The sequence below is a fragment of the Passer montanus genome, unplaced genomic scaffold (assembly GCF_014805655.1).
Source record: "Passer montanus isolate IOZ18808 unplaced genomic scaffold, ASM1480565v1 scaffold53, whole genome shotgun sequence".
Taxonomy (NCBI): domain Eukaryota; kingdom Metazoa; phylum Chordata; class Aves; order Passeriformes; family Passeridae; genus Passer; species Passer montanus.
The window spans coordinates 747,228-762,096 of record NW_024370263.1 but is presented as its reverse complement, the minus strand read 5'-3'; the positions used below and the strand labels follow the sequence as shown (position 1 = coordinate 762,096).

Genomic DNA, 14,869 nt, shown 5'->3' with positions numbered 1-14,869 from the left:
GAAGAATTACCCATCCTGACAAATCACATACATGTAAACAGGAAGGGTGCAAAGAGATTTTACAACCAAAAGTGCAAATAATAACAGTAAGAACCATGCTTGGAGGAAGGGGAAAGCATTCCTACTCAGCTGGGAAGCCATGGAGAATGACCAGTGACAGGTTTCCCATAGTTGCAGGATCATCTCCAAGCATCACAGAATTCCCAGCCAGCAGCAGCAGCCAGCTGGGCACTCAGGTATGTTCAGGGTGTACAACCCAGGCTACAGCTAAGAGAGGACTTGAACTGAATCAGTACAAGCACCCTGGCAGCTGTTGTAGTTTATGCCAACACCTATGACTCCGAGGCACCACATCAACTTGATTTTTAAAACAATGTTGTAGCTCTTCATGAAAAGAAGCTATTTGCTCCAGCCTGCTTTTACCAGAGAGAACTAAAAGAACTACAGAAAAAAAATCTTCTACCCATGGCTGGATCTTCTAAGCAGTACTGTAAAACATAGTTCATGTTTGAGCTGGAAGTGTATAAACAAACATTTGATCAGAGGAACAGACGTGGTGCTGTGGTATTTGGGCTCTGTTCTCTGGTTCAGTACGTGCACACTGTGCCAACTAAAACAGCAGAGTTATAAATTACCTTTGTAGGGACTTGTTTTTCCTCTCTGTTGCCAGTGCATCCCATGTCAGGTCACTCTGCACATTCTGTGTTGAAATGCAGCAGCCTTTGCACCTCCCATCTGACCACAACTAGTGCTGAAACTGTTCTGGGGCTATCGATGACACAAACTGTACTTGACCAGATGACCATTCATGCTCAGCCATGAGCCCATGGAAGGAAAGGAGAGAGTATTATATATTTGTACAGTGAGATTTTGCACCCAGGGCTGCAGTGCTTAGATACAGCTGCACAGGAAGGCACGAGGACACCCTCCTTTTGACACCAAAACTAACCAACACTGAAATGACAACTCGGGGAACACACAGGACAAACTGTACCTTGTCAGACGTGATCTGCTGTGTGACCACAGAGCAATAAGCCAGCATGGATACTCAATCTGTCTTCCAGCAGCAGGAGGAGGTCTCAGGACCCTCAATGAGGTCTCTGGACCCCATTGACCATGAGATACTAACTTGTGTGTGCAGGCCATAACTTGGGAATCACTGCTCAAGGCGGATATTCCCCTTCACATTTATAATTTCCATTTTGTATGTCTGTTGGCATTATTCACTTATGCAGCAGAACAACAGACTTGAAGCAGTGCTCTTGCCATTGCAGACGTAATTTAAAAATCTGACACCTAGTAATAATTTATTTTTGAAGATTCAAAGTTAGATGAGGCGAGTCTCATGTCACACTTAAAGACTATGGCAGCATAACACTGATCTTAATCAGTTCTTATACTCCTGGCATTTGCATTGCTGACAAAGGCCCCAGAAATGTCAGAAGAGACAAATTCCATTTCCTATATATTAGCCAGAGTTAACAGTCCAAGTCAACTTCTTGAGTCTCCCTACTGTTTGTGAGCTCTAATTGTATCAATGAATCCCAGTTAAAAGCTTAAAGGCTTACTCAGTTACTGACACATCATCCAGAATAGTTTGTTTTGGGAGCAACCTAAGGTGTAACTGTCCTAAGAACATGAAAGCAGTGAAACATCAAAGATCCTTACAAATGAACTCAAAGAGAAACACATTTTTATAAGAAGTTTATTTTCCTGTCGTGTAGCCATTATACAAAGTAGGCAGCCAGAGCTGCCATTTTGTCCTTGGGTTTCTTTGGGTTGAGCCTTCCTCCAGGTCTCCGGCCTTTGCCCCTTCCCCGCCCTTGCCTCTTCCCTTGTCCCCCGCGGTGCATGGGGTGCCTCATGGCCGCGTGTTTCAGCTCCACCAGATCCTGAAACACGGGGTCACAGAACACACAGCCCGAGTGCTGCGTCTCGTCGCCGGGTAAGGGAGATTTGGCTTTGTTAAAATCCACGTCCACGAGCGCCGCCTCGCACACGTCGCACGTCTCGGGCGACACCCGCACCTTGTGCGCGTTCTCGAAGAAGTGCACGACCACGTTGCATTTGTTGCAGGCCATCTTCCACTTGGGACCCGACGTCGAGTCCAGCACCAGGACCCCGTTCTCACACTCCACGCACTGCCCAATTCCCAGCATGCTGAGGGAATGCTGGCACGTGGGGTGGGTGCACTCATTGCAGCCCATTCCTGGGGAAGAAGAGTGAAACCACGCCACCCTTTATCTCACTACTCTCCAGTCTGAAGGACGTGAGACACAGAAGCCAGAGACACTTGAGTATATTGTAGATTTTCTAAATCACTGAAGAATGGAACTGCTCCCAAAATGGCAACTTGCCTCTTCACAGTTTCACAATAATCCCCTGCTGAAAAATTTTCCTATAATGGTTTTCAAATTGCCGTGTACTGCCACTGTACAGTACAGGCAGTTTAGACAGATTAGTGATGAAAACTCATTACGTTTTCAATTAAATGTATGGCTCCTGCCTAACTGTTATTTTATACTTGAACTACTCACTGTTGGTCCAAGATATTTTTAATTAAAAGATGGTAATAAAAAGATGCTGAAAAGCTTCAGTGAGCTACTTTAAGTTTCAGCCCCACAGTTACTAAACTAACTGCAACTTCTATCTCTTCTAATATCCTTCAACAGCTTTTAACACAAAATTTATCTCTATCAGAACATTCCCAAGACCTGGTCTTTGTTTATACTCCTATCCAAGCCTACTCAAATTTGCAATGCATCAGTATCTTAGTGTCTTTCACAGCATGCTGAGTGTTGTGAAGGTCACCTGCAGTGCATGTAAGTAAATTATTTTCTTACTTCTTCTATGAAAAAAAAAAACTTAAAATTTGTTAACTAGTACAGTCAGTAAGTTAAATGTGAATTTTAGGTATCTACAGCCTAATTTGAACAGCACTTTATACTATGCAACACTGATTTAAAAACTCCTAAAAAGCCCATTGTCTAGGCTATACCTAATTTATGTCAAGTGAGCATGATGCCTGCATGTTTGCAAAACTCCTACCTTTTTTCATGTCCCTGAAGGGAGGATGGTTGTAACAGTATGGACACAGTGGATAGCTCTTTCCTCTGGATCCAGATGACCACAGCACCAGCTCAAAGTCATCCAGGGGACAACGCAACTCCTTGTAGAGTTTAATGGTACCATTCTGGGGGAGACTGTAGGTGTCATCACAGTGAGAGCAGTGCAGGCGACTCGGCTTGGCCTGGAAACAGAACACAAATCTCCTGAGCCACTGCAGGGTCAACAGAGCTTAAAACCTGTGGTAAACCCAGCTGGAGTTGATCTCTGGTTTGCTCCCCAAGGCAAAACCCTATCAGCCTCTTTGTTTTAGAAAGGCACTCGTGATGACCATATTTGAACCAAAGTTCAATAACAGAAAAGAAGTTTATAGTCAGTGCCCCACAGCAAGTGAAATTCCAATTCCAAGTCTGAGGTAAACTGACCTGAATATACTTCATGAAACGATGGCATTTGCCACAGCGGGAAAGGGGCTTGCCTGTGGCAGCCAAGGGTGAAAAAGACACTTCCATCAGTTCATCCATACCTGCAAAAGGAACGATCACACTTACATTAGAATTCTAGTTCTTAGGAGGAAACTTTGCACAAAATCATCTCTAGACCTTTGAAGAAGTGAGAATTAAAGTATTTTACTCACAATGCTCTTCCTTATCTACAAAGACAAATACAAAGCATTTTGCACTGAGCATGCTCAAGCATACTGGTTCAGCTAATCTCAAATTTTCAAAAACTCACCACTGCACAGGCACAAAAGAAACTTGAAGTACAGTTTTGGAGACATGATTCAGTCCATCTCCCTTTGGAGAGCAAATTAATTTGGCTGGAAACTTCCAGTCCTGGCACAACTTTTCAGAAAGCCTAAACCTCTGAAAGGAGCCTAATATATAAGCATTTTCTATGCAACAACTAAGTAATTGGAGGGAACTTCACATATAGAAAGTTTTACCTGCAATAGAATCCACAAAATAGTGAAACTTCCTTTTGAAAATGTCAAGGGTGTGCTCCAGGACCTGATGATAATTTGCTTTACCCAGAGCTATTAAGTTGAGTTGCTTCTCTACAGCACTGCGGATTGTAGGAAGAACCAGTTCTGCATCTAACAGGAAACCAGAGACAGCAGCAATGAAAGGTCAAAAATTGAGGTAGGAAACCATTCACACATAAACTGACATCAAAATAAGCATTATTTGGGACAGAAATGTTACTTAGACATTGACATCAGCCTTTGATATAGTAAAGGGAAAGAAAGGGAAGAAGATGGAAAGGGAAGAGCATTTAACTGACCTATTTTGTAATAACCATGAACCAGAACAATGCCAAGGTTTGTAGGCTTTAGTCTTCGACCGCTCTCCACTGTGACATAGTTTCGCTGGCAAATGTTGTTAATGTGGACTGGAATACTGGCATCAGTTCCTGCCACACAAAGGAAAACAATATATCCACCCTGAACAAAACAGTTTTCATCAAATGACTTGTTTCTGGCTCCTCTGGTTTAATGTCAAATTACAGGGCTCCTAAGACTGCTTAAATTCAGATACCTTCTTACTGTTCCCCAACTTCCAGTGCATAACTTCTCCCTCTCTAGTAACTCTGATGTTCCTTTGCAATTCTGATAAGTCTGAAACATATGGTTTAACCTTAATCCTTTCATCTCTTCCAAGGAATTACTGTTGGGAAGACACCTATTCTCACAAGTTATTTACTCTGGAAAAACACAGTAGAGTAAGAGACTGTGTTTGCTCTGACAGGACAAATTCATGAAAATACATTAAAAGAAACAAGTCAGACTGATAAAGAAAAGTAGAATTGTGGTAAATTGTATAATAAGATACAGAAGGATTACTGAAGAGAGCAAAGCTAAAGCAAGCTGTGAAGACAAGAAATCATTCCTAAGAATGAGGAGGTGCTTCCTTCCACACATCAGTTCTTTCTGACAGAGAAGTGACAGGAATGTGTTATGAAAGGATACTGCTTTGGCCAGAAATGTTTGGCCAGAAACCAGAAACTACTCAAAACAAGGATAAGAAAGGGAAAGGAACGTGGGGGAAGAAACAATCTACCATCTGCTGAGGGGAGCTATGGGCATGGTGGTTTAAAGGGGAAGAGATGATCACTGTACATATCCAAATGAATACTGAGAGCTCATCACTGACAGAGACAGTGCAGAGGAGTGACTCAGACTCTGCACTCTTGGTGGATGTACTGCAGAACAATGTAAGTTATGCAAGTTCCTACCAATGCCATGCTTTTCCATCAGAGTGATCAGTTCTGCTTCTGTCAGGTAATCAGGAGGGCTGGTTTGCTTTTCCAGCAACTTTATTTCACCGACTGGAAAAAGATCTCCTTTCTCACAGTGGGGAAGGCTCTCTTCTAATGGGATGCTGTGCCATGGCATAATTTCTGTGAACCCTGTAGGTAAAGAAACAAACAACTTGGAAGTTTACCATAAAAGTCTCAGTAGTGATGCTACACTGTTTTTACAGACGCCCAAGAAAAAGCTGCCTTTGTGTAATTTATCCCCCAAAAGGTATTTACTGTTTGTAAAAAGACTGGTCTTCACACTGGCAAATGTGGCATTAAATCTATGAGACTACTACATGAAAAATAACACTTTTTCTATCATAATTGAAGTATGAAAATTAGGTCAAGATTTGGCCTCTGGTTTTAAGAGCTCAAAAAATTCTTCACAATTGCACTTGTCCTCAAAGCTTCACTTTCATATCCACTCAGTGTATTATTGGGGGAAAAAAACAATCTGCAGCTAATACCTTCTTCCGATTTGTCTTACCTGGTGAAGTTACCACCTTTCCAACACAGGTAAATCTTTCAGGGCCAATACTGAAGGAAATGGTGGTTTGTAGGTACTTGCAGTCAGCACTGACAGTGGCAATGAAGTGCCGAGTTATGTACTCGTACAGCCGCCACCCGTCTCCACCTGGGGAGAAACAACACCTCAGCCACAAAACAGAATCAAATTTCAATACTTGGAAGCTACTATTCTGGGACAAACTTCTCCTAGAAACATAGGCATTAAGTTGTTTTCTTTTTCTTGGCAGTACTATAGTCCCAAGGATCAATTGCTGAAGCAGCTCTGAACTTCACCGTCACCAGAAGTTTCAGTGAGGATCAAGTTTGCTCTCTCTTCACTTCTTGCTATTCAAATAATTTTATTTTCTGTTGAAACTCAGTAATTTTGAAACCTTACACCTCAAGGGCCTGATTTCCTCACACAGTGTCCCAATACCACTGAATTTGCCTGTACCTAATTCTGCTTCTGTTGCAGCTCTCATCGGGGTGATGGGAGGATGGTCTCCTGCATCGTGGCCTTTCCTTGGACGATTGATGCCTTCTGAGAGCAATACTTTTACCTGGGTGAAGAAAGAAATGGCTTACTCACATCAAATCCATGGCAATACAACATAAATAAAAGAAACTAGAAATATTTAAAGTTTCTGAAGGCCTGTAGGTCATAATACACCAAGCAAGATCTAGTCTGAAACAGACTAGAGAATGATAGCACAGCTTTGCTTCAGGTACTCACAGTTTCTGCCCAGTAAGGGTTATTGGCTTGCTGTCTCAAACATCCTTTCAGGTCAAAGTTCTCTGGGTAATGGGTAGTTTCTGTTCGAGGGTAGCTGATATAACCCTGAGTGTACAGACGTTCTGCTATTTGCATGGCATGTTGGGGACCCATTCCTGAGGGGGACAGGAGAAAACAAAAATCATATACACATCCCTGTGATTATGGTTTGCTGCACCTGGATGTGCACCTCACCTAAGTATTTAAATAATGATTTGTCCTTTCCATACAACTTTTGTCACCTTGATCTTGCCAAACATTTCACATTTGACAAGCAGCTTTCTTAACTTGATTCTTTGCCCAAAACGATGTATTATTTGTTTTGTTTGAGAAGCCAAAATATTGGGCTTTAAACAGCGTGAAAATCTGAACTTTTGTACCTACCTAAAGCAGCACTGGCCACTCGGAGCATTTCTACTGTATTCAGAGCCAGTGGTCTCTGCTTCACCTTCTCTTTTTTACTCACAGATTCTACCTAGAAAAGAGCATTTTCACAGTAAAACTTCTGACATTTGGTAAATGCATAATTTTAATCATGTCTATAAATATGTATCATACTTACCATTGTCTATTCTTATAATATCTGCTTTGTTCTCTTAAAACAGTAACCACCAGTATATTTTTACTTCAGAAAATCTGACGAGATAATTTTATCAAGTTCTAAAATTAAAGTCTGAAAGTCCCTTTGTGCCAGGACTAGATCAGGTCTATAACTAACTGGGAACACAGCAAGGCAGCTTATTGCTCTCCTTACTTCCCACTTATCCCAGCAGCAGCTACTTTCAGTGCTACAGGGATTTAGTGCTCATGCCAAGCAACAGCCCTAACTATAAGAATGCAGATTTTTTAAAGCTTCAAGCAATCTTTGAACCTTGATGTCTATAAGCACTTAAATCCAAACACACTGTTAAACAAGTATTGAACAGAGCAGAGTATAAATTAATTGGCTAAAAAGACTGTACCATACATGATTAAATATTTAACTGTGGGAATATTGCCCTCCACATAATTAAATTCCAATTTATTCAATGTCTCATGGGAAATAAGAGGTCTGCTTGGAGACATCTGAACAGTATTTCCTAGCAGGTTTAGTAATGAAGAGTTCCTATCATGAGTGATGAGTATTTCCAAAGTCAATACTAAGAAGAGGCTTCTGCTGAGATGACCACACCAGCACAGTACAATCTACAACAAAAAAATCTCTTGCCTTTTACTCTCATTTACACAAAGCTGAATGAAGTAAAAACCAAAATATTCTACACTCTTTAACAAAAACAACCAAAAGCCTCAATATGCAGCAAATGAAACATTAAATTGTATTTCCTTTATATGAAATATGGACCTACTGACACATGGTAAATATTCTTACCTTTGCTTCTTTTGCCATCTTTGTTATATTCAGGAACATTTGAGCAACCTCACGATCAAACACCCTCACTCTATCCCAATCCAAAGTGAGAGAACTTTCTTTTTCAGGATTCACCTATTGGACAAAAAAAAAAATTAATTCATTCCCACCAACTCTACTCCTTGAAGTGTAAGAATGAATATTCCCAAAAGAGTCCAGCAAGCAAACCCTAGGACATATAGGATTTGTTAGAACACACTTAGGACAAACCCACACCAGGACACCAGTGCTCAAACATGCAGTTGTGCTCTTTTTTTGGGGGGCTTTTGTGAAGGATGGAGCACTTGGAGTTCTGGGGTCTGGGGAATGACCAGAACTATTCCTGACTGAACTGAAATGCTGTCCTTGTTTAGTGCTGGGAACAGCAAAGACTGAAATAGGCAGAAATTCAAGCTTTACCATTTTGATCTAGCAGAATCAATCTTTTGATTTAAACTGTAACGAGGTCATGTTTTCAGCCCCATGTACAAAAATTAGTATGAAGTGACCAACACAAACCCCTCTGTAAACAGCACCAAGTGTTTCCCAGCATGACACACAAGACACATCACAACAGATGACAGTAGATGCTAGATTTTACCTTTTTACTTTTAAAATACAAAAATGGCAAATTTTTACCATGAATCCCTCATTTGCTTAAAAAATCCTTGTGATCACAAGCCATAAAACCCTGTTGGTTTGCTCTCAGAGCTTGGACAGCAGTGAGGCTGTTAAACTACTCTAAGCTGCCAAAGTACTCTGAGGACTCAATTGCCAATTAACACAATGAGCATTTTATTTGCTTTGAAATTTCAATACTCAGCATTGCCAATGTTTGTTGGCAGGCTAATTAATTCCTGGATTCAAATTAACAACAGTCAGTCCAAGGACCCCAGGGAACAAAAGAGCACCATTTTAAGTAGTTTTTTTGGCAGAATCTAAGCTTAGATGATTAGCACTGAAGAATTCTTATAAGCAGCAGACAATAAGCACTCTAATGCAAAACTGACATCCTGGAATCTGTTCTTGAGAGTGGTGACACACATGTGAACAGAATGAGAACACATGAGTAAACTACAGGCATTGTGAATTCTTGTCAGCAGCTAAGAAATTATGAATGAACAAAACACAAATGCATTTCTTTTGTAAAATCAAGTACTGTAAAACTTACTTTAGCTTGCAACACCCAATAAGTCTCAGGCTTAAATGACTGGATTTTGTCATGCCTCTCAACACAGAATCCAAGTGTTGGGGTCTGACATGGCCCAAAGGAGATGAGGGAGCTGTCTAAATTCCCATATTTCCCCTGAAAGTATTTAGTCTGGAACCTAAGAGAAGGGCAAGAGGGAAAAAACAAATGAGAAATGTACACATTAACATCCTCATTCCCATGAAAAGCAGAAATTTTTGTCATCATACATGCACAAAATATGAGTAATGTATAAAATCATTCAGGCATTAGGAAAAGAGCATTCTGAGAAATTACAGCTTCACAAGGAGCTGGGAGGGGACACAGCCAGGACAGCTGATCCCAGCTGAATGACCAAAGGGATATTCCAGATCATGTGACATCATGGTCAGCATATAAAGCTGGGGGAATAAGGAGGAAGGGGGGGAACACTTGAGGTGATGGTATTTATTTTCCCAAGTAAACATAGTGGGTGATGGAGCCCAGCTTTCCTGAGGATGGCTGAATACACCTGCCTGACCCTGAGAAGTGCTGAATTAATTCCTCATTTTGCTTTGCTTGTGTGTGCAGCTTTTGTTTACCTATTAAACTGTCTTTATCTCAAGGCATGACTTCTCCCACTCCTACCCATCCAGTACTCTCCCCCACCCTGGAGGTGGGGAGGCAGTGATGGCTGTGTGGGGCTTGGCTGGGGTTAAACCACGAGCTCCTGAACCTTTACAAAACCATCTGCAGGCTGTGCTGTCACCTTGTGAAGGCACAGCCAATCCTCAGATCCAGCTCCTGGCGGGCATCCACGGACAGAGCCTCGTTGCGATTGGGCTCTCCCAAGTGATTCATGGCATTGCAGATGTCTGTGTCGGTGATGGAACTGAATTTAGCTCTGTAAATCGTCCTCTCCGTGCCACGAGGCTTGTTCATGACAGGAAGAACAGCATCAAGAACCTAAGCAAAATCAGAAGCATAGTTAAAGAGCATTTGAAAGATAAAAAAACCCCACTCTCCACAAAATATTCATTTCTGTGTCACTGCTTTCTCAATTCAGCAAGATGTCATGCCAATACATTAACTGATAAGCCAGAGGAGTATTTGTGCATCCACTCAAAAGCATATGAAGAATTAACAAAACTGAAGGGTTTATCTACTATACAGCAACTGCTGGGAGCAAATCAGTATTTTTGGCTGAGAGCAAAGACATTCACCAGTGCAGCTGCAGCACCTTTCAGTGAACATGTACCAGTGGCTATCTGGGTTTATTCCACTCATGGCTAAGGCACAGGAATGGTACAGGGGTATGTAAAGAACTTAAAACAATCACTTCATAAAACATGTTTCTTTAATCTAAAGAAAATCTCCAAACAAATACTCTTCATGTAGACTTCTGGGAATAGGATGTTAAAAAAAATAAAAAAAACCAAGGAAAGTTTTTGTTCTATGCTTTTCATGTGCAGAGGCCAAATTTCTGCAGTATGCCTACACTTGCAAGCAGCTTCTGTGCTCTAAGGCATTTACTTGCTTAATAAACAAAAGATAACAGCAGTGAAGTTTTATAAGGACATAAGAATAACTACTCCAGCTGTGGAATACAGATGAATTCTTGAAACACTGGAATGTTCTAACATTTAAGAGGCCTGATTGCTCTTCTGAGATGAGCAACACCTCTGAAATTTATTTATACTCTTTAACTGACGTCTTACAGAGTTCAAAGCATGTGAGTTTTTCCACCAAGGCCCTCTATGCCTTTAAAACTTTATTCAGCTTTAGTTTGAATTTTACTCTATACTCATAAAACAATGCATTAATAGTCTTGTCAGACATATATTAAGGTATTGTGAGTCTTAAAAATGGAAGCCTTACTTCAAAACAGATGTTTTCTCCTTCCTTATCACAATCCAACCACAAGACAATACAATCACAGCCTCTTCCCTCCACCTGTGAGAAAAATTAGCACAGTTCTTCAGCAACTCAAAAAAACATCCCCCCCTCCCTACTTATATATTTCTTTTTCTGGTTTCAGCAGGTGTGTGAAGTGTGAACAGCAACCAACACAGACTTATTTCAAAGAAGGCATTTATAAGCTGTGCCTTGCACTTGCTGTTAAAGCTAAGCTTGCATCCAATTCTGAGAAGCAGGATATCAACTGTCAAAAAACTCAGAAGGCAAAGGGAAAAGTGAATTAACAAAGATTGCAGACAGTGCAAGAACAAGCAAAAAAAGATTTTCTACTATGTTAATAAAATAGATCTAACTGTGACAAAGAGCTATTCTCTGGAGGAATTCTTATTTAGGAATACAGAAAATGATAAGTCTAAATACTACTCATAAGAAAGAATACCTGTAAAAACTTCACCATGGTCAGTTTGGGATTAGCTTCTTTCTTTTCTGTGGGAGCTTTACTAAAAAGTTCTGCTGGATCCACTTTGTCCCAGCTGTTATACCTTCCTGAAAAGCAAAAGTATATTAAGTGGAGCTCTGAAGAAATATTTATAAAACAAACAGCTTTACTTTGCAAAACACTTGGCTTTCAAAATTTGTATGGAAAAATTTCTACAGTAACACATCTTGCTTTACTGTAAACCAAGGGACCTCTCTGCTTTTTCTGAAGCCATATTAAAACGTGTGATGAGCAGGCAAATACCGATGAAATCCAAAGTCATGACGTGGCCGCACACCGATGTCATCTTGAAGTGGGCGCTCTGCCCCACGAAGGAGCCGCTGTACTCGTGCACGGAGCACACGCCGTTGAGGCCCTTGCGAGAGGACATGTTCCCTGTGAGAACAGCACCGTGAATATTAGTGAGGGAAAAACCCCAGCTACCGAAACAAATTGTGTGTGAAATTACATCTCCCTTTTCTCAGTTCTTACAGCTAGGGTCTTCCTGATCACAGAACTCTACTCATTGATCAAACTTTTATTTCATTAAGCATCAATTCAGGGTTTTCCTAAAATATATTCCATCTTCAAATTAACTATCCATTATCTCCACCAGCCGTTCCCTCCCACCAGGAAACCTTACAAAAATACAGCTAGTTTTCTAGATGACACACTTATAATCAATTTATTTTCCAGATCTATGAAACTTTTACTTCAAAAATCTCAGCTACTCGATAGGCACTTTCCAGACACCGTATGCACTAAGGCACTCTAGAGGTACACAAAATATTGAACTAGATTCCTTTATTTTTGGATTAAACAGGGATCCATAAAAACAATCAGAAGGTGATGGGACATCCCGTTCTTTTATGAACCTGTCCCAAGCCACCGCTCCCAGGAGGCTCCGGCCCCAAGAGAACCAAGCCACTGCCCAGGGTGTTTCTCACCGTCCCTGCACTGACACAAGCCCGGAGCTCGCACCCATCCCCGTGCCCCGGCCGCGCCGCCGGAGCGCTCCCGGTGCCGCCGGCTCAGCGCCGGGGCACGCCCCGCCTCCCCTACCTCTCGAGAGGATCTTGGCGATGGACTGCGCCAGGGACGGCTTCTCCGCCACCATGAGCACGGTCCTCATCTTCGGCCGCTGCGGCGCGGAGCCGCGGGCGCGGGCCGGCGGAGCTGGGGCCGCCCCGCTCCGCCGGCTCGGCCGCGCTCCGCGCCTCAGCGGGCGGCCATGGCCGCGTCACTGCCGGGTCACGGCGCCGGAAGGCGCGGGCGGCTCCGCAGGGCTGCGGCGGCGCGGGCGGGCGCGGGACATACACACATACACACACGGACACACGGACACACACGGGCACATGTGCGGACACACGGCCACACACACACGGCCACATGTGCGGACACACGGACACACACAGGCATACACACACGGGCACATGTGCGGACACACGGACACACACACAGGCACATTTACGGACACACACAGAGACATATATACAGTGGCACATGTGCGGACACACACACAGGCACATGTGCGGGCACACGGACACACACCCAGACATACGTGGACACACACACATTTACACACATACACCCACACACTGATACAGATACACGCATACATGGACATTTACACACACACACACACATATATTTATATATACACACACACACATATTTATATGTCTATACACACACATTTTCACACATTTTCACACACTTTCTCACACTTTCTCACACCCAGGCCCCTCCCGGGCTGGCGCCCCCCCGCCGCAGCGCCCCCTGGCGGCGCCCCCGTGCTCGGGCCGGGCCGGGCCGTGCCGGGCGCTCTCGGGCCACTCGCGGTCCCGGCACAGGGACACCGGCACAGCCCTTCCTGCCGCAGCCCGTGTGCGAGCTGTGCCGCGGAAGCGCTGGCACCCTGCGGTGCGGTGCGCAGATTCGCCCCTCCTTCATCCACGCAGGGCGCAGAACGTGAATCACCAAACTCCTCTGAGAGCGCCACACAAACTGTACCTGCTGTGCTCCGGCGACACGGGTCTCTGTGCCTGTGCCCAGTCTGGCACTCAGGTTCCAGTTTCCACAGACCCAAAACACTTCAAACAGTGTCAGTCATTGACAGCATCTCCTTCAACACAAATAAATTCGCTTTAGGAGTCTTAAGAGTACCTGGTTCCCTTGCCCCGCGATGAGATAATGGAAACAGTATTAAATGATTCTTGGAAAAGTGCATTTTTTGCACATTAAATTTTAGTTGAACGTTGATGTCTTGCTTAAGCAGAATTACAAAGAAGAGAAAAGACAGTGTGAAGAGAAGGCTCAGGCCAGGCAGAAGCACACCCTTCCCTTATCCCACCTTTCCCCAGGGGCAAGGCAAGGGCTGCCCCAGGGGATTTTGGCCCTGAGAGCTGCAGCTCTTTTCCCCAGAGAGCCAAGGAGATTTGGCCATTGGGCTGAAGCTGTTTCCGACCTCTCCTGCAGCTTTCAATTCTTCCACACGTCCTGAAATCTGTCAAGGGAAGAGCTAAAGAGGGAAGCCCCAAGTTGATGGATTTTATAAGCACTTTGTGGAAGAGCTCAGCTCTCTATTTTTACCCCTGTGGCTGCGCATCGATTGTTGCCAATATTTATAGCACTTTTCCCAGAGCTGCTCAGTACCATACAAACCCGAAGAGCAGAGATTGGGAAGCAGCCAGGATCAGGATGTATATCAACCTCAGGCTGCCTGAAATAAAAAGGAACTAATTCACCTTCCATTCGATTAGTAGACAATTAATAGACGTTGAAGTTGTTAGTGAAAGGGAAAATCAAAACAAACCCAGGCCTTTTAATTCTTGGGTAATACTAAAGTTAGAATGTATGAAAACAAATGTGTTCTGCTGTTTCAATGCCTGGTTTGACATCTGGGGAACATCTGGAACAATCAGGACGCAAGTTAAAACCAAGTCTTCAGATATGTCAGATACATATTTTTTAATTTCCTCTGGTAAAAGCCCTCTACAAAATCCAACCTTCCTTTTCTCTTTGAATGCTCAACAAAACATGAAATTCCAACTTGCGTTCACCCGGGACAGCACAGGCGGGGCTCTCCCCGCGGTGGCCGCGGGACTGCGGCCGCTCGGAGTCCCCGTGTGCCCCTGGGCTGGTTCGGGCTGCTCCCCACGGAGGATCCCCGGCCTGAAGGGATCCCGGGGGCCCCCAGCTCACACAAAGCTGGAAGCGCTTCGGAAATCGCCCGGAAAGCCTCACCCCATTCCGAGCCCTCCGGCATGGGCT

The 14,869-nt window shown here is 43.4% G+C and overlaps 1 protein-coding gene across 1 annotated transcript; it reads right to left on the bottom strand.

The window, feature by feature from the left end:
- Positions 1 to 1,687: 1,687 nt before the first annotated feature.
- Positions 1,688 to 12,779, bottom strand: TOP3B (DNA topoisomerase III beta). Its single transcript, XM_039724788.1, has 17 exons — positions 12,659 to 12,779; positions 11,861 to 11,992; positions 11,558 to 11,664; positions 11,080 to 11,154; positions 9,971 to 10,167; positions 9,205 to 9,361; positions 8,016 to 8,129; positions 7,031 to 7,121; positions 6,608 to 6,762; positions 6,329 to 6,434; positions 5,855 to 6,001; positions 5,302 to 5,475; positions 4,351 to 4,479; positions 4,013 to 4,162; positions 3,492 to 3,592; positions 3,049 to 3,250; positions 1,688 to 2,209 (listed from the first exon to the last, which is right to left on the bottom strand). The coding sequence occupies exons 1-17, from the start codon at positions 12,726 to 12,728 to the stop codon at positions 1,728 to 1,730; spliced, it is 2,589 nt and encodes an 862-aa protein (XP_039580722.1). The 5' UTR covers positions 12,729 to 12,779; the 3' UTR covers positions 1,688 to 1,727.
- Between the last annotated feature and the right edge of the window lie 2,090 nt (positions 12,780 to 14,869).

What these genes read in the sequence shown, in the direction of transcription:
- TOP3B (XM_039724788.1), bottom strand. Translation starts at nt 12,728, where the DNA reads ATGAGGACCGTGCTCATGGTGGCGGAGAAGCCGTCCCTGGCGCAGTCC. An exon ending in TTTTGTGGATTCTATTGCAG is followed by an intron (nt 3,593 to 4,012) that starts GTAAAACTTTCT and finishes TTCCTTTTGCAG; the next exon opens with GTATGGATGAACTGATGGAA. An exon ending in CTTCAGGGACATGAAAAAAG is followed by an intron (nt 2,210 to 3,048) that starts GTAGGAGTTTTG and finishes CTTCTTCCCCAG; the next exon opens with GAATGGGCTGCAATGAGTGC.